This window comes from Volvox carteri, assembly GCF_000143455.1.
Source record: "Volvox carteri f. nagariensis unplaced genomic scaffold VOLCAscaffold_71, whole genome shotgun sequence".
In the NCBI taxonomy this organism is placed as follows: domain Eukaryota; kingdom Viridiplantae; phylum Chlorophyta; class Chlorophyceae; order Chlamydomonadales; family Volvocaceae; genus Volvox; species Volvox carteri.
The window spans coordinates 104146-129055 of record NW_003307614.1 but is presented as its reverse complement, the minus strand read 5'-3'; the positions used below and the strand labels follow the sequence as shown (position 1 = coordinate 129055).

Sequence of the window (24910 nt, the reverse complement as noted above, 5' to 3'; positions counted from 1 at the left end):
ACATGCCCATATAATGTGGTGACTTGCTGCGGTCTCAACCGATGTCCCTATCCAGGCCATCCTGCCTTCACTGCCGCGGCCACAGCGGATGATGCTGAAACACACGCGGGCGAGCCGATACGCCGGGGCCGACAGGAGCAATGGCGGCGGTGGCTTCGGCGGAGAGCAGCAACCCCGGTGGCGCCGGCGATGGCCACGGTTCAAGCCTTCCCGCAAGATCATGAACACCGCAACTTTGCGGGTGCGATCTACCTCCAGACGGCCCGCGATGTCCTCTGAATGTTGCAGGCAGTCACCAGGGGTCCATAGAGTAAAACCACAGGATCCCATCCCAGCGCAAATGTGGAGCATCATCTGAGGACTTTGTCAGCGCAAAATGCGTCCGTGTCTGAGGGCGTCAGGGTGACACGTGTCCGAGGAGAACTGAGAGGCGGTGGCTACTGCTGGGGGGCGCCGGGGGGGGCACCGATTGTTGGGGAAATGCTGAACGACACAACCTTCGTGTGCACGAAACACGACCACCGTACACTGTACACTCGCCGTACACTATACCGTACGCCGCGCATTACACCGCCCCCACATCCACCATGCAGGAGCTCGGCGAGCTCGCGGCGGCGGAGGTGGCGACGTGGAACCCTAAGGAGTTGGCGGCGGCAGCACGACGGGCCGTGACGCTGTGGCGTTGCGAGCAGCCGCGGGCCGCCGCTGCCATTCGCATTATGCAGCGACTGCGGCTACTGCCGTCACCGTCATCGCCACAAGTTCTGTTCCAATCTCCTCCTGACCGTGGTGGGTCCGATAGGGGCTCTGAGGACAGGCGTAGCGGTAGCACAGGAGATGCTTCTGGAAGCGGACGGGAGCTGGAGACGCGCTTACTGGCTGACGCTGGTGGCAAGGGGCGAAAGGAAACATTCCCGAGGTCCCGTGGGATCGGTCGTGCAGCCATACAGTTTCCGGCGGCGCCGCCGAGGAACGTGACGGCTGCTGCGCCTGTGCGGCGGAGGGTGGTGACGGGAGGCGCCTACAACTACGCTGTGGTCGTGGAAGTAAGAGGAGGGGAGAGGGGTGCAACGCCCAGCCGGTGGGTAAAAAAAGGGGGATTCGGCCGCCTGAGGGAATTTTTCAATTCAAGAAAGGTGTAAGGAGTTGAGGGAACTGCACAACTGCCCAAGTTCAAAGCAAGGACCGACTGCTGGGCTCAGAGGCAAAGAGGGGGATGGGGCCTGGGAAGTTTTAGTCTCAAGTTCTCCGGAAGGGGTACATGGAACACTTCCTCGGGGGGCCCGCGGGAGCTGTGTTGCGGCGCGCGGGAGGGAGGATGGAATGGGGATTTATGGCTTGAGTGGAGCAAGGCGTGGCCGGCCTTTTGCGGGGCGCATCCCTGGCTGCGGTGTGGTGTGTTTGTGGTGTGTATCATACACAGTGTATGTAAATTCGGGGGGCCATATGGTCGCCCTTTTCGTCGTTGGGTGAACTCTCTTGGTCTTGGCGAGCTCCGGAGCCAGTCGGCGCTCCCTCGCATGTCTCGGCAGCTGTTTTCTTGACTTGACTTGCGCGGCATCGTGCAATCCCTCCCCCTCCCCTGCCCTGCCCTAACCTCCAGAAGCCCCTCCGGCCCCACCAGCTCCAACTGGCTCAACTGGTGGAGAGGCTGGTCAGGGCAGCTAATGGCCGCTGCCAGAGGTGTGCGGGAGGGGCCTGGGGGCTGGGGACCGAAATGAGGGGGGGGGGTGGAGGCCCGCCAGCTGGCAGCTGCTGCTGAGGCTGTAGACAGAGAGTCGTTTCTTCGTGGGCCTTTCGAAACGTACAATTCCAACCAGTCATATTACCCCTCCCTCCCCGCAACACATACACACGCGCGCGCTCGCACTCTTCCACCCAACCCCACCCCTTCCGGATGTGATGTACGAGTAGGGTTTCGGATCCCGGGAGCTGTCCAGCTTCATCTGGAGCCTCGTGGCGCTGGGATACTGGCAGCCGCCGCTGGTGCCCCTGGTGTCGGCGTTTGCGGACTACGGAGCGGAGCGGCTGCGATCTCAGCCCAACCCCATCGCCACTGCCATGCTGCTCCAGGTGTGGCGTGTGGGGGTGATGGGGCGGTCTATGGGATGTCTGTTGGTTTGATCGTTGATGTGGTGTAAAGTGTTTTATATTTTGCAAGGGTATTGTGTGCGGGGCTGGTGGTGGTGGGAGGTAGGTGTAAAATGAGGTGTGCTACAGGGCCATGTATACACGTGGCAGGGTACTGTTGCAGTGACGGAGGGAGCCACACGGACTTTAGGATGCTCGACCCACGGGTCGCTGCGCGTCTGTGGCTTTCCCACGCACACGTGCGGCTCCGTCTCGTTCAGGTTCTGGCCAAGGCGCGGGCGGCCGCTGCTTCAGGGCAGGACACTGCCGCCAAGCTGTTGGAGCTGGCGCCCGCCACCACGGTTGCCGCCGCCGCAGCACTGCCTGGTTGCCTTCCTAGCTGCGAACCGCGGACGTTAGCAGGTAGGTGGGTGGTTTTGCCTGGAGGGGCTGGGAAGGGGAGGGGAGGGTCTTACTCACGCACCCCCTACATATCCTGAGACCATTCACCCGAGTTCCGTCCATTCCTGCTCCTGTTGTCGTACAGGTCGATACTGGCTTCACCGACGAGCTCAAGGAGAAGCCCCAGACCCCTAAGGTAAGGTGGTGACTGTTGCAGAGTTTGCCGATGGAAGGCTGCCATACTGTGTCCGTACAGCGAGAGCATTCCACTGTTGTATCATCGTGTGTCATATCAAGTAACTGAGTGTATGTATGCAGGCCATGCAATTTCATTTTTTGTGCATTTGCACACCAATTCGTATGTATGTAATGTATGTCGGCTCTGTATGTACGTCGCCTGTGTCCCCCTTGCATGTGTTTTTCTCACTCACAGGTCCGTGCCCATATGCGGGAGATGATCAAGAGCCGGAAGTCCAAGACCGTCAAGGTCTAAGTACGCAAAGTAAACGCGTAGCCATTTGCAAATGGCGATAGGTGGTGAGGAAGGTGCTGCGAGGATCGACCCACCGAGTAGTCGGACACTGGTCACCTCTGGCCGTGTGACGGCACCGGCACTGGCGGAGCGGCACTGGCGTCGAGGGCGCGTTGCCCCCCATGCATGATGTGCTGTGCTAGCTAGCCGTCACCTCCGTCATTGCCGCGTGTCTTCACTCCCGTGAGCATCTCTGCCACTTGCTGCTGCAACGGGCTTCGCTTTTCTGTGGGATGCTTGGGGTTCGAAATTGTAGGAAGCGTTGTTGAGCAGCCGACGGGCGAGCGTAGTCTTACCTGTTGCCTCTTGCTGCCTCTCCTTCGACCCTGACTGGTTTGGGGACGGCGGAAAGAAGAAGCGGACGGCAATGACGTTCATGCATGTCCGGTGGTGTACGGCGCGGTGGGTGACTGAGCGGGTGGGCGTGTGGAGCCCACGAATTCCCCTCTGTCAGTGTCGAGGGGCCGTGGGGGAGGGGTATGGCGGCGGCAGAGTCTGCATCCTCATCTGCGCTCTGCCATTGCGAGCCCCCTTGTCCTTGAGAGAGAGAGAAGTCCGCCTTTCCACGTCCGGGGCGCACTATTGAGGCGGGGGGGGCGGGGGCCTTACTGCGCTTTCAAATGCGGCCATGGGTCGGTGCCTGTCTTAGGGAAGCAGCAACCCACCTGGCGGCACAAGTGCGTGCTGGCCGTACACCCACTCTGCATGCGGGTGGACGTACGGCCACTATACATAGCGGCGCTCCTTGCTGGGCTGACTGGCTGTACTGCTACTGTGGGGGAATGAGGATAAAAGGGACGAAGAAAGTCGTGGAGCTGCTGCACTGGCTAGGTTAGGGCGGGAGTGCGCCTCGGTCTGCCGCCGATTTTGGTCACCGTCTCAGGGGCAGACGATGGTTCCTTTTGCACGCGCGTGTGAATGAATGAATGTGTGTGTATGTGTTGACGCGTGTGATGTGTGTGCTCGTTTACATCGTCACATCAAGTCCTCATCTAGAGGGTAGGACACAAAGTCGGGGAGAGCAATTCTTTGGACTGCCCCGGTCGCACAATTCCCGTGCTTCCCTAATTCGACACCCTGAACAGGCCAATTCTGAGTGTCCGAATGTCCCTGCCAGACCAATGCGACATCCCGACATGCTAATCCTGACTGACGGAATGTCCCTGCCAGGCCAATTCGTGTCCCTGTCAGGCCAATTCAAGGGCCTGTCCCGGCAATTTAACTTGTCCCGGTGTAGCCCCCGTGCCAATTTAAACCCTTGGACCGAGCAATGTCGACCAATTGCGGGGCCGGCCCGGAAACTCTCAGTCAGGCATCCGGAATTGCGGGAGTTGAAGGAACTTTATAAAACTCTGTAAGGGGAGCACTTACAAGTATTTCTCGTGTGTACTGTGTTGGTTTCAAATCCAGACATGGGCCAGGAAGTGGCAGGAACCCTACACGCCTGGTTACCGTACTCTGCACTCATTCATTCATACATTCAGTGTGTGTGTGTGTGTGTGTGTTCAACGAAAAGATACTACCACCTGAACCGACCCGAACCAGTGGCATGGCGAGACGCCCACAATGTAAAACCGCTTTCATTCGTTCATTCATTCTTTCATTCATTCATCAAATCATTCACATGGACGAAGAGATGTAAACACGCGCCCTGCCCTGCACTGGGGTGTGGCAACACCCCATTCATTCAGTATAAGGAGATCTCCTTTCAGGTGGTTTTGATTCGACGCCCGGACTTCGATCGGTGCTGCCCGAGTCCAATGGCCGCGTCCACGGCGGCCAGCACTTGGCGGCCAAAAACACCACCAGTATGGAAAGTTCTCATTGTTAATTGTGTGCCAGGTTCACCTATTGATTGAGCAGCAATAACGCCAACAGCTTCATCAACTGACACTAAATTGCCTTGAGCTAAACTCCAACCATAACATAGCTGACACAACAATTTTGTTGTGTTCCAAGTTAACGGCGATCGTACAAAAAAGCGATTAGTAATTTTCGCCCAACGGAGAGCTCGATGGATTGAGGCACAGAACACACATGGAGCACAAATTCTTCTCGACAGACATCTGCATTTTCATTTGTTTTCATTGTAGCTCGTGGTACTGAGTTTAGTGGTGTGTATGGGAGATTCGCCATTGTTTCCACCCGAACCTGTTGATGCATACGAGTAGTGTGGGTATGAACTGGACAAACTGCCGATGAAGTGGGGTAGGAAAACAGTGGGGCCTCGGTGACTGACTGGTGGGTATTGCAGTTGTGGCCCTGAGTGCTTGCCTCCCTACATTATTAGAGTATGGTAACCAGGTGTGTGTCACGCCAAAACATCTGAAGCGTACTAATTATGTGCCACGACCGAGTTAGTCGCTATTTAAGTCAACCGAAGGTAGTTGGACGAATCGCGTCTTGATTCAGTTGAGACTTAGGGCACTGCTTGACTAGTGCATAAGGCGCTTTCCGTTGTGGTTTGAGGATGTTCAGTTGTTGTTCATCTGTCGGATGAACGCTACGCATCCAGGATAGGGCCTCGTGCGATAAGGCCCGGCGCGGATCAGTCGATCCCTCGCCATAAGTGTGAGTGCGAAGACGCCAGATTTTTGTCGTTTGGCTCTCGAAGCAACTCTTGTTGACCAACAATATTAAGAATAATAGCATCACAGGTGGGCAGCTAAGCCCGATTTATGTAACAAGCCTGTGATCGTACTCTATCTCGTGATGCACATTCGCCATCAGAGCGGAATTATGAGAGGATCCATACGGCATTCAAGGTCCGCCCTTAGTGCTGTTACCGTCACGTTGACAGGAATCCGTCCCCAGCCCGGTCTCGCCTACCACGATCGCGGTCTCTGAGGTGAACTCAGCCGGATTTCGCCGGTTGAGCCTGGCGAGAGCTTCTGAAGAGGGTTCTTATTTTGCAGTATTTCCCCACAGTGAGCCAGCCGCATTTCTTGTGTCTGTTAGCACGTCATATGGCGTGACATGTGCAATTTTACCTGTTCCATGCCCTAGGATTGAAACCAACATGCACATGAGGCACTTTTTAAGCGATCCCCATGTAAATTTTTTCTGAAAATTCCTTTTCTGTAAAAGTCATGTGCTTCCGGATGCCAGCCTGAGCCAATTCTGCCAACTCGACAGCCAATTCGACACCCCGAACAGCCTAATTCGATACCCTGCTAGGCCAATTTGACATCCCGAACAGGCCAATTCGATACCCTGCCAGGCTAATTCGACACCCTGACAGACTAATTTGACACTCTGACAGGCCAATTCAGGCCCAGCACAGCCCAATTCCGGGGCTCCACAGCGCAATTCGAATACCTCCGGCGAGCCCGCCAGAACAATTCAAGACCCCGGCGGACCAATTCTTGTGCCAGGAATAAAATCCAACCTAATTCTGCGACAAAGCTCTTCCCCTATTCCAGCCCGAATCCTACCCTCCTCATCAAGAAGACGAGAGTCTCGCATGTATATGTAACATGCATGTTCCATCAAGATCTTGTGTTATTTCTTCCGCCACACCAACAAGAGCGAGTTTACGTAAGGTTTCAATTCATATATTGTACGACGGACTCCCGACAATCTCCCGCCGAGATCTAAGTCCAAAAACGAGTGCGCCACATCGAAATCGAACCCACAACAGCCCCCAGGGAACGAACAAGGATAATAATACCATCCTATCTCGCTGCTACTGCCACTGCAGCTCTCGTTTCAAAACTCTTTTCAGAACTTGTCGAGGCGAGAAATATTTCATGCCGTGGCGGGCCTGTGGCGGTCGTGACGGAGGTCCATGATATCTGCGTGTGAGAACCCAAGCACTGGACACACGCAAGAGCGCGGTTCGTTGGGGCGTAGTGAGATCACCTAGACGACCTAGCTGACGAAGTTTCAGTGTAACTGACGGTTGAAAGCTTATTGAGTATGTAAGACCCAATGGAACAGATAACAGCGGGTGCTTCTGTTGGCGCCGTCACGGTGGACGTGCAAGTGTGCGAATGAAGGTGTGGTGGTGTGGAAAAGGGGAGGGGAGATGGATGGACGTTTCCCATGGGCCTGAGTCTCTCAAAAACACAGAAAGTGACATCGCACGCTATGTACACACGATGGCTGCGCAATAGGTGGAACTCGTCGGCTTAGTATCATGTCGCCACCTAAACCGGCTCCATGATGGCTTTCGCTGAAAGGCCGCACATTCCGGGCGCATCAGTTCTGCAGGTCCCCGCCGCTATTCCGGTTTCTCAACCTTCCTGCACCATGTTTTCCGTCTGGAGGTCCGCACTAATGCTGTTAACAGATAAAAGGACGTTATTGCGTAGAAGTGTGTACTACTCTGTGTGTAGGACATTCGGCAGCTATGGCTTCACTGCATACACGTCTGCCTTTCGATACTCTGACAGTAGTGGCTTCGTGCGCTCTGACACAGCTAGAGTAAAGGGCCCGTACAACACGAGTGGATGTGGGTGCTCACCACCACTTGCGCCAGGCACAAACGTGTCAGTCTGAGAAGCGATGAAGAGAGACACGCGGCTTTATGACTAGCAGAGATCAAGACCCAAAAGTTTGCAACACATGATTGCCAGCCTGTCGGTCTATCCCAGGTCCAGGTCCAGGTTCAGTATAACTGTCTGTCAATCTCAGGTTTCTTGGCGGAGTCTATCTGTAAACGAATTCCATGTCTCTCGACACATCTAGTCTCACCGGAACTTTCGGAGTACGGAACACCCGCGGACCAAACACCTATGGGGCCCATGTTTGGACTTTACCTGTATGATAAATAGGGGGGTCCTTGTGAAGCAGCTGCCCGCGTTTCCAAAGCCCGTATGGTGTTGGATTGTAAGGTGCCCAAGTACGTTTGCGAGGAAGAGAATGTGGCCAGGCTGGAGAGGAAAGTGCAGTGGCATATTGGAATGTGAGATTAGCGTAAGCGAGTTACAGGGCGTTTTATTGCACGGGCAAATTTACGTGCAAATCTTTCACCGTAGTATCAGTCCTCAGTTCACTTCTTGGAACGAACATCAGCATAGGTGCAAGCCCTCTCGCTTGGAGGGATATGCAAACAAACATCCTGATAGGGGTAAACTCGCACGCTACCGAGCATTCAACCGAGCACATGCATGCTTAGTTGAATGGTGAGATGCGACCCCCCCTTCATTTCATTAATGCGCTTTCGAATGCGACACATCTGTGACCCATGGGTCGGTGCCTGGCGGAGGGAAGCAGCACCCGCCTGGCGGCACAAGTGCGTGCTGGCATACACCCACTCTGCATGCGGTGGACGTACTGCCACTATACATAGCGACGCTCTTGCTGGGCTGACTTGCTGTACTGCTACTGTGGGGGAATGAGGATAAGAGGGACGAAGAGAGTGATGGAGCTGCTGCACTGGCTAGGTTAGGATGGGAGTGCGCCTCGGTCTGCCGCCGATTTTGGTCACCATCTCAGGGGCAGTCGATGGTTCCTTTCGCACGCGTGTGCGAATGCATGAATGTGTCTGTGTGTTGTCGCGTGTGATGTGTGTGCGCACTGAACAACAAAAACAGGATAAGCTAACCAGCGTAATGCGCGCTATAAATGACGGCCCTGAAGACACGGGCCGTTGAAAAACAGTTAGACTAACAAGTACGCACTGGGCCTTACGTCCCACTAACCCAGCTTAACGCAGTGAAGGCAGGAGAAAGGCTTGGCCGAAATACAACAGTGACCTCCAATACAATTAGCACACAGGGTCCGGGTCTACCTAGACATGGTGACCATTCGGCAAGCCCTGCTTTCTGTGGGGGGCGAGGACGATAGTTCCATTTCGCCAATTGTTGCTGCCCTTTTAGATTTAGGGTTTGACGTAGATGCCGAGGTCGGCGGCGCTTTCCGCCTGCTGAATGCGGAACAAGCAGCAGGCCTCACTGTTCGACAGCAGTTGGCTCTAAAGGCCGCTATCCAAGGTCCGTTGTATGCAATCGCGTACTTAAGCATTGTTAGGCTCGTATCCTGTAAACCGCCACTGCAGGCACGCACTTGTAAAATTTGCGCATTGGGCCGTTAGGAGTGCCATTGGACGCATAGGGCGTTAGGAGTGTCTCGTCAAGCCCTGCGAGAATTGTCCCTCAATTGTGCTGCGGTGCTTAGGCATTGTGGTTGAGAGTAGACAGGACGCACGCCCTTTCCCGCTAGCACACCGAGGCGCTGGTGGCGAGTTCCAAACCTAGGTTTTGCAGATAGCCTTTGCAAACTTGCGCGTGAAGCTACCTCAGGTGTTAAGAATGCTGCATAAAGATTGCTACTACGTGCGAGCCGCGCTGCCTCTACCTGCACCTGTAGCAGCCGGTACACAGTACGGTGCTATAAATACGCGCAGAGCGCGACCGCCAGCAACTCGAGAGACCTTTTCAGCGGTCAGCTGCTACATTGGTATCGAGGGTCAAGTTCGATCCTCCTTGACGCGATGCGCTACAATAAGGCCGCGCAAAAGCGTTTGACTAAATTCCTTAAGCTTCAAAAATCGTATGAAAGGTATCGCGAAGCATCCCTTCAGGAACAGGACCCTGCTGCGCCCGAGGCTGCTAATTCCGACGACGAAGACGAACGCCCTTTGGCTATTCCCAATAAGGAACATCATATTAATAATATTCCTGTTAATTGTCCACAGATGGACGTTGATTCTCCGGCGGAATCGCCATCGGATACCGCGCAGCGCGCCTCGCCTTCTACGGGCGGGCTTCCGGCGCGTACGCCAGCGCAGGCTGCGGCAGCCGCGCAGGTCCAAGAAATGCTTCGCGCGGCTCGCGACAATCAAGTCCCCGCTCTTCAAGCGGAATTATCTTCCTTTAAGGGAGAGGTTCATGGCATTCTCGCCGAATACGGCGAGCGCTTGGGCGAAATAACCTCCGCCCTGAAGGATGTGCAAGCGCAGCTTCGGGATTTGTCACCTACGTCGCCGCCTCCGAGTACGTCGGACACTAGGCGTAAGACGATAATTATTGATGGCATCTGCGAGACGCTGGACAGCAATCTGGCCGCGTTTCTTGACGTGGATATGCTGCAGAATTGCGCTTTCCAGGCGCTTCTGCAGCGCCACCTTAATCCCGAAGTACGCTTGGAAGAGGTCAAGCAGCTCTGGGGCGAGGGCATCGCCAAGCAAGCCGGTGGTCCTTCCGGCTCGGCGGCCCCTCCTTCCAAGTCTGCCCGTCCCTCCGAGGTAAATAAGCGTATCCTTGCACCACCTCGTTTTAGTGGAAAGAAGGATTCGCAAATTACTAATACTAAGACATGGTTCGCGCTCCTTATGCAATGTTTTGACTTGTCGCAAATGGACCCGCTTGAGCACTTTATGTTTTGGCTTACGGGCAAGGCTCAGGAGTGGGCCGCAGATCTTTTCCTTAAGCACAAGTCCGGCGCGCAACCACTTACCCGCGATTTGTTGCGTGATAAATTCCTGTTACAATATGGGGATGTGAAGCGCGACACCGCGATGGCCGCACGCGATCGTTTGCATGCGCACGAGTACGATATGAAAGTAGACGAGTCCGTACCAGAGTATACGCAGCGCTTTTATGATATTGTTCGCGAAGCGAATGATATGAGTGTTGCGGATCAAATCTCTTGGTATATCAAGGGCTTAGTTCCTGCACTGCGCGGTCGCTGCGCTATGGACGATAAGGGCAAAGACTGGCAGGATTTAGAGAAGCTAATCCTGTATGCTAGCGGTCAGGAGGTTCGGTGGAAAGCCGGAAAGGACAAAGCACAGCTTGCTGTAGTTACTACACAAGCTGGCCCGTCTAAGATTACTTCCTCCTCTCGCCCTAAGCAATCTCGCCCTCGGTCCCCTTCCAAACAGGCCTGGGAAACGGTTCGTGCGAAGAAACCGCGGACGTCAACGTCCGGTACACTTGAGAAGAGTACACAACGTCCGGTACACTTGAGAAGAGAAGTGTCGGATGTGCTCTCGCCTCAAACCGGCGAACCAGACTTGGGAAGAGCACAAGAAGGACTGCCTTCGCCACCTGCAGGAGCAGATGGCCCGACTGCAGGAGAAGACGGCTAGTTTAAACGGGTCACCACACTGGGTACATTGTCAGCCGGACACTGTATGCTCAGGTGGCTGCTCCTGCAGCCCCCGAGGTCGCCGACAGGTCCGACAGGATGCTGCATATGACTGCAGTGGGCACCAGGACGGCTTTGTTCATATGAGTGTCAGACCCGACCACCATGGCCACAAGCTTGCCGGTGTCGACCGAGAAGCAGCCGCCGCCTGAACAATGTCACTGCAGATGTGGCTGTGCACATCCGGCTCGGTCGCCGCCACCATGTCGTGGCTGATGGATGTGGCGTCCGCTTGCGCCTGTGTGGACTGGCCATGGACGTAGTACTTGTCGCCAGCCGAGACACCAAAGTCCAGCACCGGGGGCACCAGCTCGCACTGCACCTGAAGGTCAATACCAGTGAAGCAACATCACAGGCGGCTGACTATGTTGTGAATTGTGAGTGCTTTAATGCTCCAGCTTGAGCTTGCATGGACCTTGACTTGTGGGAATCTAGGCAAGGAAAGGGCTTGGGGAGGAAAGGTGCAAGGGTGCTACATGTGCAGAAGTAAGCTCAATTGCCGCTACTGTAGGCTTAACCAACCCGCACACTGGCACACCTCGAGGATGGCAACGTCTTGGATGGGCTTGATGCGCACCACTGTTGAGTCCACCAACACCCTGCGGTCCGCGTCGGGGCAGTGCACGGCAATCTGCGAGCAGAGTGTTGTTGCATGAAGCATATGAGTGTCTCCCCTGTGTGAACGAGCCTATCCAGGAGGACCAGCGCGTAACATTTCGCCAAGGCGCCCGCTATTGCTATGCCCCGATAGTTACTTGGCATGCTGGGATCCCCCTTCTTGTAAATAAGGGTGAGGACAGTAATTGTAAACTGCCGTGGGAAGTCCCCAGTCGCCCTGATATGTTCCAAAAGCACGTGCAGTACCGGAACAAGCTGATTCACTTCCCCCCGTTGCCTGCACCTACCATTACCCGACGCGGAGCCTTCTTCCTCTCGAGGCAAACGTGCATAGCGGTAATATTCTGACGGCGCTACTTTCAAACCTGGTGCCTTACTGTTAGGCAGCCGGTCAACAGCACGTGCGACTTCCTCCAGCGTGCGGGGGGGGTCTAGGATTTCTGCTGCCTTTGCAGTCCTGCCCAAAACCGAGTGGGATGACCGCCATTCCTGCCCCTCTAGGAACTGCCCAAAGTTAATGAAGTTCAAAAGCCGGTTTGCACCATCAGGCCCCGTCTCCCCTACACCTGCGTTTAATACCTCAATATCATCTATCGCACATCGCTCCCTCAACTTCCCTCCTTGAGCCCGCCACAAAGCTCGTTGATCATGCCGACATTTGGCCATGAATAACGTATTTCAAAAGTATGCTTATCATTTTTTGAGACTGGCATAAGAACGTTCTCAGCAGCGCCAGCATTCTCAAGCCGTTCTTAGCATTCTTAGCGTTCTCAGGAACATTCTTTAGCACGCTTCCATTTTGGTAGGGCGTGTTACACAACTTGTGTATTCATATGGGCAGTGCTACAATGTCATCTAATTCGAGTTTGAATATGTGGGGATAGACGAACTCCTGGAACGGCTTCAAACCCCAGAATGTGATCTGTACTTACTTTGTGCAGCATTGTGTACGAGTATATGAGTGGCCTATTAGACAGGAGCCCTACCGTGTGTTGGCTTAGTTAGGAACGACACATCTTGTTGCCGGTTGGTGCACCTGCTGACTGTTGGGGTGACATGGTTCAGAACAGTTCGAAACCTATGCATTCTCTAGGGTCAGAGGATGAGGAATATTCATCCGCTGTGATACAATAGATTAGATACTGGCAAGTACTGGCTACACCAGTAAAAAAACGCAGTGACACATGCCATTTGGTGCTATAAGGTGATAAATCGTAGAACTGACAATGTGATAAAGTGGCCCAGAAGCCTCCCACTCTGTAACACTACATTACATGCCATTTTGATACCTACATACTGCCAGTCATCAGCAGCCATCTGAACATGTGCACACTTTTACTCATCTGCCCAACCCAACACAACAGTACATACTAAAACACCTAGCAGACACTTCCCTCAGAAACTGCACCAGATTGCCTATTTGGGCAACCCCGCAGCTTCCCTAACCAACTAGCAATTGACATCAGCAGCATTCCATGGCTAACGAAAGGGGCTACTACCACTGCATCAATAAGGAGAGTAGCTCGCACACAGTAGCTCAACAAAACATGAAGATCGTGGCCATAGGTCCAAGGTGTCCACAAAGCTGTCCCTTCACCCAGCACAACAATTGTTGCGGTGAGGATGCATCAGGTGCTGCTGTGCAGGTCTTAGTATGTGTGCATGACACCTTCACTTAATGCTATCAATGCCACTGTAGCAAGCTACATTTCCCTTAGAATATTTCAACGATTACTTTTAACAATAATTGTTAATTCGTTCATGATTCGACTCAAGTTTTGTACATGTTACGAGCCACGTCACATGCATCGAACATGACAGTTGTTCATAAGCAAACCTAACGGGCTGGGGCCCTGGGCCCCACCAACATTATCCTAGTACGGCAAGACCGTGGTAGGGAATCTCCGGCAGGTAGGCCGAGATATAAGCTACCCGGGCGGGGTGCTCTGGCCAGACACTGACGTATCACATCTACTAGGTGTTCGGAGTTCAAGACTCCGCTGCCACCGTCTCTGATTGTTTCATACGTGTCTATGTACGCTAGTGCTTGCCGCTGGGTTGGACTTATTCCTACTCCGGCGAGGACAGCCAACACCACGCTTCCGCTTATCCAGTCGACCCGCCAGGTGAGCAACTGCTACAGCCACGCAGAATGTACAACCGGGTGTTGGCTGACCGCTCATGCTTTTTGGGGTCGGGCGGCCAGACAGCCTCTCGCTCCTCACAGGCCTTCCTCTTCTTCGTTCCTGCCCGCACCTTAAACTTGTTGTAGATGCTAGGATCCACCACAAAGTAAAGGCTGGGTTGGCGGCCCTCCTGGCCCGGAGCAGAGATGCCGAGTCGCTTGAACACGTCTTCGAGGTCATCAGCATTAATTTCCTTCATAGCCGACACAGTCATCTGGAAAAGGTACATTGCCGGCACCATAAGAGCATCAATGATGGGGAAGTTGGAGGACTTGGGCCTCAAGTATGTGTCCATCGTAGTGCTCATCATACCATGGACCTCGTTGTCTGTGAAGATGTTATACTGCTTGCATTCTGGGATATCCAGCTTCTCCTCCTTGCCCCGCTCCAGAGTCTTCGGGTCCAATGGCAACACATCGAACTTGCCGCCAGTCGCCAGTGCAGCATGCATGACTGCCTCAAAGAGGTAGCCCTTTAACACCTTCGCTGCCATTTAGCAGAGATATCAATTCCCCCCTTTCACATTTCCATGCCCGTTTGGCAAACTCGACAGCCACCCATTTGGTAGCAAAGTTTAGGTACTGCACCTCGAACTTGTCGTCAACCACAATATGGATCACGCAATGGCCGACCGAACCTATCGTGATGGGAGCAACCAGGGAGGCAGGCCAGGTCATAGGTGTGTTACAGGTGAAAGGCAGGTACAACTTGCCAAGAAACGAGATGTCTGCAGCAATATGAACATGGAAGGACACAAGAGCTCAGCAGCAATGCAAACATACAGAATCAGTTTCCACTGGATAGAAGGATCATCAACATCAAAACTCAGGCAATGCAGGCGAAAACTGGGCAACGACCTTAAATGACATGAGGCTCAGACAGCTGAACCTAAGTCAGAACCGAAAATTTGTAACCGGAACCGGAATCGGATTCGGATATTGCCGCATGAGTTGGGCAAGGATGGAGGAGAGGACATAAAGGTGAAAGGTGATAGATTTTGACAGACACATACACACACAGATACACACACAGACACATACACACACAGATACACAGACACACAGAGACACACAGAGGCACCTGTTTCATGCTGATCCGTTCAAATGGTTTCAGCTGCGCCAGCCCCTCCTGCCACCACCCCACCGCCACTGCATCCAGAGCAGCTCTGCGACGCGGCTCGTCAAGGAGCGCGGGAAAGAACTTGGTGCCAGCCACCTTGGTGGGGAGGTGAGGGGTTGGGAGAGAAATGAGGTGAAGAGGGTGGAGAAGGTGAGGGGGGGTGGGTGTAGGGGGAAGAGGATGTGCGGGTCAGTGGTAAGCGAAGTGTGAGGGGGTAGGCAGGACAAATCCAGAAAGGCCCGGCCCCGACATTAAAGCGAGGAGGAGGGGGAGGCGGAGGAGGCGGAGGCGGCGGGGGAATTGTTAAACAAGAGGTCAAGTCTGTGATCCCAGGGGACCTGTGAGGGTATGCGGGACAGCATATATATGTGGGGGAGGAAAAGGAAAAGACGTGCAAACCGAGCTCCCCAAACAACTCCAAACGGCCTCAACGGTCCTAACTTCCAACGCCCACCTGCTCCAGGTCGTCCAACGGCACCACGTAGGCCGTCAGCGGGTTGCGCGCATCGATAGGTTGGTTGGGCATGACAAATGCGCCAACCGCCACCGTACCGTTGGATAGCGGCGACGGCGGGTCACGTGGCGTCGTGCCCTTTCCGTACTCACCGCCTCCCCCCCCTCGGGGGTCAGCTAGCACAACCTTGTAGTAGTGAGTGGGTACGGCAACCAGACCCGGCGGTTTGCCTGTACGGCAGCCAGTTTTGGAGGTAGTGGAAGCGGAAGATTTTGCGGGCCATGAAACGGCAAAAACGAATGCAAGGAAATGGACATTTGACGCCATTATCGTTCAACTTGACTGAACTTGTGTATGCAAGTATGCAAGTATGCAAGCATGCATGCATGTATGTATGTATGACTTACATTACACTGTGGGCCGCGAGAGCCGGGGGCCGAAGCCGAAACACAGCGCAAGGGTCGGGAGCACACAGCACACGTCGGTTAGTCTTGTGTGCTCCCGACCCCGACTCAGACTGCCAACACACAACGCAGCCACTCCGCAGCCCGTCCATCCAGGGATGGCGCTGCAGTGAATACACCACGAAGGGCTCTCAGGTCCCGCTAGAGTGGGTCCACAAGTCTCAGTTAGGGTAAAAGCAAAGGCTCTCTGGAACAAACCCCCACAACACAACCAAAGACAAAGGGAAGAAAAACCGAGAAAAGAAAAAGACGGCCAGGGTAGCCCAGGCAGGGGAGAGCCAAAAAAAGGAAAACCTCCAAGAGAGAAAGGCTAAGAGAGCTCGACACCACAAGACGTCTTGCAGCCACCTTACAACAACTGACCCCCTCTACCTGTCCCTTCCTGGGCTGGTCCAGGGGAGAAGTAGCCATACAAAGAAAAGGGACCACTCACAAGCCCGATCACCACTGCAGGGGCCCGGGATAGACCGGCGAAACCACCATTCCCTCCCGGGAACTAAAGATTTTACAGAAAGACTCTGAATTTTGCCAAAACATTTTACCGCATGCAAATAATTATTTATTTTGTAAAATCTTTAGTTCCGCTACGGTAGTAAGTGTAGAGTTCCTCCACGGTCGCCTCTGGCACTGCACTATACATCTTGCTGCGGGCACATTTATGGTGCGAGGGAAAGCAAGTAACAACTTTTACTGTTTACACGCGGGACAATTGGCAACAAGTGCAGTTTAGTTAAGGACCTAGCTCCCACACCACCCGTCCCACACCCAGCACCTGCGGCAGTCAAGCAGCTCCTTAAGCTCCCAGAAAGGCATGTACCAAGTCACAGCTACTGCCTTCCTCATCTCCTGCAGCCCGAGGGAGGGAGGGGTGACAGTCCTTCATTCTGATCTTCCTAGTTCATAAGGGACAAATACCTTTAGATGGCAACTTATGGGCGAGTAGTCCTGGATGCTCCATGCCAGGTGCACAAGCAAGGTCAGTGTATGACGGTACGCCTTCTAGTTCCATCTGGGCCCAAGATGCCTACCTTCATGGTCGTTTTCTTGGGTGAGGTCAACAGCACGATGTGCGCTGCAGGGGCGGTGTCTGGCGACACCCCGTCGGCGAGTACCTGACAGGTAAGGTAACGAAGTGTCAAGGACATAATGAGCCCAACGAATCTGCTGGACAAAGAGCAGACCACGGCCTGTAAGCACATCATCAGCCCCCTGTCAGGGCACATGTATGTATGTATTAGATTACACTGTGGTTTATGTTATAAGAATTACTAGTTTCATTCCAGGGAGTACAAGACGCCCAAAAAGACAGGCGTGAATTTTACCGCGTGGAGCTTTGGAAGTGAAACCAAAACAGCCTCTCACTTTAAAACGCCTTCATTTGCCGCCGGTCTGAGACTTACAAGGAGCTTGACCAGCCACAACTGCGCGTAAAGTGTTGTGTTTAAAGCATGGAAGAGCACAAGTAGTCACCATGGATGCCGTCGATAATCCCACTGGTGCAGCTGTGGATGGCAGCGGATGCCGCGTTGCCACGGCTGCCAACCCCCTTACGGAGGACAAACCCACAATACTCAAGGCCAGCACCGCTTCAGGCACCGAAACAAGTGCCATTACCGCCGTTGTCGACGACACTTCTGCGGGCTTGTCCAAGGCTTTTGATGGATTAGACAGGGTTCCCACTGAAGCTTACGGGGATCAGAAAAATGTTGCCTCCGCTGTCGTGGCCGGTGTCACAGCTGAGGCGAGGTCATTGCTCGGCATATTCTCTCACCCTCATACTACGTCTGTCAAGGCCTGGCCTGCTCGCCTGGACGGCACCATCTGCTTTCCAGAGCTTGACAAGCCGGACTTCGCCATGCCGGGGCTGGGTGATAAGGCTCCGATAGCCACTACCCTGGGCCTAGGCTGTCTGCACGGCTTGCAGCACCTGGGCTTGCTGAACAGGGTCTGCTACCTCAGCGTGATCTCCGGTAAGTTGCAGTTGCTGGCTAATGTTCCTGCTCCATACAGGGACTCAGCATCACACACACGCACATTGTATCCCTGCTCATCTCATGTGACGGTGTGCATGTTGAATGCAGTCGGCCAAGTGGCTGGTTTGACTAGCTAGGTAGCTGGCTGTCTACCTACTTGACTAAGTAGGCCTGGTAGGCGATCAACATAGGCACATGCACAGTTCTCGTTTCAAATATATATCATCCAGGCCGGGGTTCACCTGGAAGCGAGGGTACATGTGGGACAGGTGAAGAGATGATGTAATGCTTGCTTGTTGGCCTGGAAGGAGATGTATGTGTATACATGTGTGTGTGTGTGTGTCTGTTGCATCTCGGTTGCATTACTCAGAGAGGTGTAACGAGCCCACCAAACAAGCCAGGTAGGGGCACGCCATCCACGGCGAGACGCCACATGGTCTCCTTGTTCTCATTCTCCCAGTGCACCCCATGCCATAAGCGTGCCAGGGTTGCCTGAAAGCGACTAATCTCGAGCAGCAGGGTAGTCACGCCTACCTCCCGTTTGGCCCACCGGTCTCAATCCACAATCGTACAACCACCGATTAACTGAATCCCCACTAAGACTCCGAACCAGATTCGATGGGACATGGTTGGCGTGCCCCGGTCCCGGAAGGCCATGGGCCACCCATACATGTCAGTAACAGGGGGCGGTGTTGGCTAGGCTAAATGGGTCTAAATGGGTTGGAATGAAGGCGTCGCATCGTAGCCCATCCTCGGACATTATGAAATGCTTTTTCCCATACTCTTAGTGTTTACAGCACCAGTCAACAGCAGCTGCACGCCCTCGTTGTGGGTTTCCCTACCCTTACGCCTACTCCACCACGAAATAGCATGTCAGTCAGCACCGCCAGCAGCCGCTGCTGGATGCCACCATGGTGGCGGCAGATGTGCAAACACATCCGTGCAAACAGCAGGTGCTCGTTGGGAGCTTTTTAAAGGGCTTCACATTTTGGGCATGATAATCAAGCCGCTTCAGCTCCCGATTGAATATCGCCCGCCCGCGAATTTTACGCACATACCTGTAAAGCCCGTGTTCCCGGCTTTTGAGAGCTGGCCTTTGCGCAGCTGGCCATGGCCTTCGCATTTTGGAGTTGTACGGAGGTTTTATTGGGCAGTCATACCTTGCATCTCGTTTGTATGAGAGCTGCTTAGGGTTTTGCGTTTCACTACGTACTGTAAGGACACAACGCATTCAACTCCAAGAAGTAATGTAAAAATGAGATGAACTCACCAGAGCTGGGATCCGGCGGCAAGACAGTACTTGCCGCAGCTGTACATCAAGAAAAAGCGAGGGTGCAGTATGCAGGTAGGTCATTTGTCATGAAATTGTAAAGGAACACACATCTTACTAACGGTTCGGAAGACCATGACCATGCATGGTATGCAGTGTACCAACGATGCGCGTGACAGACTGTGGACAAGCCGTGGACTTGGCAGTTCAGCATGCTAAAAGTCGGAAAGGCATGTAGCTACCAAAGCCACCAGAATCTTCGCAAACACAACAATGCTCATAGGTACATATTAACAGCCAAAAGCTAATGCAGGTCGGTATATCAGGAAGACCACGTGCATCCTGGATTCCCGATATGTGGCGGGTGCAGGTAGAGGCAGCGCGGCTCGCATGTAGTAGCAATCTTTATGCAGCATTCTTAACACCTGAGGTAGCTTCACGCGCAAGTTTGCAAAGGCTATCTGCAAAACCTAGGTTTGGAACTCGCCACCAACGCCTCGGTGTGCTAGCGGGAAAGGGCGTGCGTCCTGTCTACTCTCAACCACAATGCCTAAGCACCACAGCACAATTGAGGGACAATTCTCGCAGGGCTTGACGAGACACTCATAACGCCCTATGCGTCCAATGGCACTCCTAACGGCCCAATGCGCAAATTTTACAAGTGCGTGCCTGCAGTGGCGGTTTACAGGATACCAGCCTAACAATGCTTAAGTACGCGATTGCATACAACGGACCTTGGATAGCGGCCTTTAGAGCCAACTGCTGTCGAACAGTGAGGCCTGCTGCTTGTTCCGCATTCAGCAGGCGGAAAGCGCCGCCGACCTCGGCATCTACGTCAAACCCTAAATCTAAAAGGGCAGCAACAATTGGCGAAATGGAACTATCGTCCTCGCCCCCCACAGAAAGCAGGGCTTGCCGAATGGTCACCATGTCTAGGAAGACCCGGACCCTGTGTGCTAATTGTATTGAAGGTCACTGTAATGTTTTGCAGTTCGTTAGCGCGCGCTTCTGATGTATCATAGAGCCCAGGCCCACCCGAGCAAGGTACATCAGGGGAAAAGGAGAGAACGGGATTTTTGATTGCGATGCGGTACGGCATCGAGGATAAGGTTTGGTCGAGCCCCTGACGAGGTTGTCCGATTCAGCTCCTGACCCAAGCCCCAAGAAACATACACGCATATCGGTACCACAATCTAAGCTCCGGGGCCGAGACACACAAACAAGCACAACAGAACAACCATGTTTGGCTGACGGCGAGTATCGCCGGCCTGCTTTTGCTGCGATAACTTCAGACCGGGCTTCCTTACCTACAATAATTCGCTGCACTTGGGCGAGAAAACGATTTTGCTATTGCTGCTGCTGCCAGCCGTTTGCCGTGCGTCGTTAAGCACCCTCTTTACTGAGGAGGTTTTCCGCACGTTGAATCGAGGGATTGAAACAACTGCACAGGATGGTTTGGTCGGCTGCTGGCAGTAGCACTGACCTTTAGTTTGCTGCAGCTCTGATGCTGATCTTCGGGATTTTGCTGTTCTGCTGCTGCTACTACGGCTGCTGGGTGCATGGAGCCGACCGCCTGTCATGCATGATGCAACCCATGTTACATACGAACAGGCATGGTAGTCAACTTCATAGCTCATAAGCGGAGATCGCGGATCGTACGCGTCGTACTAATGCAGTACGAGAGTGAGCCGAGCCCCCTGGAAGCGCAAATGCGCCTTCGTTGCTGCCTGCCTGCGGGCTTCAAGCGCACCTTCAGATGGAAACTTCTTACTCAACACCACCACTGACACATTCAGCCTAACCAGCACAAAGGCCAATCCCTAACTCCGTGGAAGCGGGAGCAAGTGTAGTTGTGGCATCTGTACTGCACGACTCACGCGGATCCAGATCACGGCAATCAGGGCCCCCCAGGCCAAGCCAACCGAGATCAGCTCTCAACCAACCAACGGCGGAGCGATGCCACGCCGCACCATGCCAGGAGGTCGGTTGGGTCCACAGCTACCAGCCTTCGCATCGCACTGTCTTTACGGAGTCAGCCCAGGAGCTTAGTGAAGGGTTTGGGTCCGGCGAACAACTGAATTATACTACTAGAACACTACACGTGCGCACGGGATCCACCTTTTTTAACGTATGAATTACATACATACGACGGTACCGCGGTCCATCTCACACCTACCCTGCTATGTGTGTATGTGATTTATGCACGCCCCAAAACACAGCTCAAGGTGGCATCGTCCGCGTTTCTGCTCATGATGGTGGTGATGATGATGAGAGCTGATTCTTTCCAAAATTCCACAACACACACACACACTTTTACCTCGAGTATACACCTCTCTCTTGCCCGCCTTGGCGAGACGTGAAAACCACCCTTCACAACGTTCGATATAGCTCTTGTTAAGAAAAACAGCAGCAGCGGCGCTAGCAATACACAGACATCAATTCAACCACACTCGTCTTCCACTCTATCCGCACACTTACATGCAAAAACAGCGCCACCGCCGCTTTCACTTTACCACGATTACATCCCGTGCACCTACCCATACGAACGGGTCCCCCTCACCCGTCAATCCACCAACCCACATCCCACATCCAGTCCAGTCCAGCCCCCTAAGGTCCGGTCTCGGGCTCTCTCTCTCTCTCTCTCTCTCTCTCTCTCTCTCTCTCTCTCTCTCTCTCTCTCTCTCTCTCTCTCTCTGTGTGTGTATGGAGAGCTCCCACCAAGTAACACGACAGAAGGGATGCATGGATATGCACACGACGAACCAACGTCCCCCTTGGCACCCCCACGTTCGACCATCCTCATGCAGTGCTCTTGGTTCCTACGTCCCTCCCCAGCAAGGAGAACCACAAGCCGGAGAAGCAGGTAGGTTGCCAACTATTGGTGGTGGTGGTGGTGGTGGTGGTGATATTAGCGAGCGGTTTGCCGGGGTTGATGCCGCCTCGACTCCTCAGTTCAGTGATAATGAGGAGGACGGCGACGAGGACGACGAAGCTGTCGGTGGCTTGGGTCTCCCGGGCAACCCCGTCATGCAGCCCCGCTCCCGCTTTCCTGCACCGTGGCCCCTCGCTGGGGCCCCCTACAACCCCAGCTGTTCCCCCTTCCTCAGCGTTCCTTGTCCTTATGCCCTTCGTGTTGCCGCTGCCGCTGTCGTTGCTGCGGTGACTGCCGCCCCTCGCATTCTACTTGTTCCTCCGCCTCTTCTTCCTCTCCCCCTTGCTCCTCCTCCCCCTCCTCTTGCACTGCTACCCCTCCTTGCTGCAGCTGCAGCTGCAACTGCGGCCACTCCAGGAGGCGCAATCGGCCCCGTTTCCGCGGCGGCGGAGCCGGGGGCCGCACCCGCTCGTCGAGTGAAAGAATCCTTGAGAAGTGCTGTTCGTATGTCCGTGTGAATGCACTGATGTTGAGACCCACATTTCCCAGCAGCTGCTGCTTCCTCGTCACGTACCCACATCGGACACGCTTTCCCACATTCTTCTCTGACGCGTTAATGTAAGCAAACGGTGAGAAGGGTTGAAGATTAGCCGCAGCCATCGCTGCGAACATCAGACCGTCCAGCTGGTGGAGGACGGCACCGAATTGATACAGCCGTACGTCCTCCGCGTTTGCCGCCATCAGCTCGTCCATGTCGTACGGCACGAGCTCCTCCGTTGCACGACTGCTCCCCGCGACGCGCGCGTGCGCGCTCGAGAGTCCCACTCGCCAACCGAGTGCCATTTTAAGCCATAGCTCATCGATGTCGTCCGCTTCCAGCAGCACTACGATGTCGTACTGCAGAAGTACGAGCTCCGCTGCCTCCAGGTGTGTCGCGTTGATGGTGCCGGAGGGCAGGTAGAAAACTTCTTCACCCAGCAGCAGCCGAATGTAGTAGTTGTCGACGGCCGCTGGCGCGAAGGTTCGCCAGTAGTCAGCATCGCGCGCGCGGAAAAACGCCTCACTGTGTCTGCCGTACTCGGTACGGTAAACCTTGATGATCCACTTCACGTGCGACAGCAGTCGTGCCAGAGGCTGACGCAACATAACGAAATTTAGAAACTGCGGACACAAGTGCGCCGAGCGCCAGGCAGGGCTGCTGCCGTCGCCGCCCGCAGCGGCAGCGCCCGTGTTTGCACCGACACCTTCTTCCCCACCCTCAACCCCGTTTTGCTCCTCAGCATTCTCGAGTCCACCGTGTACGGCAAACTCGTTGGAATAGAAGGTGTAACGGTTGCGCTGCATGAACTCGTCCCTGTTGCCAGGACAGAACCCAGGACAAGAACCAGCAGGTCACCATTAGTGTCCTCATCCGATGATATGACAGTTAGATCGTTAATTAGTTAGTTAGCAAAACGAGGACAGCTGCGTGAAGGGCAGGGCGGATTTCGCCAGTCGTCGGGCGGGGTGTGGTTGCTTGCCTGCCCGTAGGGTTACCCCAGTCCAAACTGCAGCCGTGGACGTACTTACACCGCCGACTTACAGTCAGTCAGTCCATGTACCCGTTATCGCATGTGACCCATATTGCCCCACCCCCCGCTCAGGCATTTGCCAGCCAGCCAACCTGGTTCAGATAACCCACATGCATTTCCCAAACCCAACACAATTTGCTGACACCCGCACCTATACTCGCAGCTCCGATTGCCTCGCCGTACGGCATATCGATAGAACCACTTCCATCCGTTCAGGGGCGCCGATAGGTTGTGAACGGCTGCTGATACCCATCGCGGACGGTCATCAAAGCGGCGCACCATGCAATTGCCAAAGTTTGACGTACTCTCGGTCGTACAGCCGTTCTTATCCGCGACCGAGCACATGGACGTGCCGCCGGACTTTGATATGTGTAAGAACTCGATTGCGCCTTTGGCGGAGGCGCCTTGGCGGTGCAGATTGAAGAGTAGACGACAGATGCGGAAGAGGAGCGTCGCGGTTTCGGAGCTGTCACGCAGCGTCTTTGCCTCTTCGCTTAGCAAGGGCTCGTGCAGTAGCATTTGCAGTCGGACCAGGGACGCCAAGACGATGCGACGGGTTACGGGATGGCAAGACGCGGGGCTGAGGTCGGCCACCTGGGCGGCAATTTGGTTCAGCGTCTCCGTGACCGCGTTCGCCTTCAGCTCATCTCCACCGGCAACAACTGTGGCTGATAGATCGCGTGCTAGCTGCATAGCACGTAACGCAGTCTCGCTGCCTGTGATACTGTCGCTCAGCAGCTGCGCATTTGAAGGTGCTGCGTTGAAGGTGTTCCGAAGCTTCTCCGCCGCGCCTAGGATGAAATCCAAGGCTTCCTCCAGTTTAACCTTTTCCGTTTGGTTACCCAGTACGTTGCTGAAGCGGTGCACGAAGACTTGCTCCATGTGAAGAGCGCCATCGGCGTCAGTTTTCGCTTCTTCCTCATTTACGACTCCACGCTTATACAAACCTAACCTTGGTATCTTAATAGCACCATCCTCGCTTGCAGGGATCGGCTGGGCCTTGGTGCAGCACAAAATGCAAGTTGCCAGCCACACCACCACTGCAACAGGACGCGGCATGGGCGTCATCTATTTGGATCCATCTGTTTTCATTGTTGCGTGCGGCTGCAGCTACAGGTATGAAATTGGATGAAATCGGATATTTTGCAGCTCCAGAGCCATGCAGTAGCATGAACATTGGCTGGCCTTCGGGGCATCCTTGTCGAAGCAGACGGGCCTCGAATCCTGCCGGCTTCGGTCAGACGTAGGCTTTAGCTAAAATGCTCAACGCAACTGTCCCACATCG

At 54.3% G+C, this 24910-nt stretch overlaps 4 protein-coding genes across 4 annotated transcripts; 2 read left to right on the top strand and 2 right to left on the bottom strand.

Moving 5' to 3' along the window:
* Positions 1-91: 91 nt before the first annotated feature.
* Positions 92-8519, top strand: VOLCADRAFT_107610 (uncharacterized protein; the record flags this gene model as incomplete). The annotated part of the gene is made up of 8 exons (XM_002957261.1): positions 92-241; positions 594-1081; positions 1604-1685; positions 1915-2073; positions 2352-2432; positions 2618-2668; positions 2906-3887; positions 8444-8519. 7 exons carry the CDS (start codon positions 92-94, stop codon positions 2963-2965), a joined length of 1071 nt encoding a protein of 356 aa, XP_002957307.1. The 3' UTR covers positions 2966-3887; positions 8444-8519.
* A 4734-nt stretch (positions 8520-13253) lies between these two features.
* nuc3 (DNA/RNA non-specific endonuclease) lies at positions 13254-17084 on the bottom strand (the record flags this gene model as incomplete). The annotated part of the gene is made up of 7 exons (XM_002957223.1): positions 13254-13307; positions 13973-14383; positions 14983-15117; positions 15476-15705; positions 16373-16386; positions 16712-16785; positions 16968-17084. 7 exons carry the CDS (start codon positions 17082-17084, stop codon positions 13254-13256), a joined length of 1035 nt encoding a protein of 344 aa, XP_002957269.1.
* A 326-nt stretch (positions 17085-17410) lies between these two features.
* VOLCADRAFT_98344 (uncharacterized protein) lies at positions 17411-18049 on the top strand (the record flags this gene model as incomplete). The annotated part of the gene is made up of 2 exons (XM_002957260.1): positions 17411-17909; positions 18021-18049. The coding sequence occupies 2 exons, from the start codon at positions 17411-17413 to the stop codon at positions 18047-18049; spliced, it is 528 nt and encodes a 175-aa protein (XP_002957306.1).
* Positions 18050-22285: 4236 nt separating this feature from the next.
* On the bottom strand, positions 22286-24693 carry VOLCADRAFT_98343 (uncharacterized protein; the record flags this gene model as incomplete). The annotated part of the gene is made up of 2 exons (XM_002957222.1): positions 22286-23408; positions 23777-24693. 2 exons carry the CDS (start codon positions 24691-24693, stop codon positions 22286-22288), a joined length of 2040 nt encoding a protein of 679 aa, XP_002957268.1.
* Between the last annotated feature and the right edge of the window lie 217 nt (positions 24694-24910).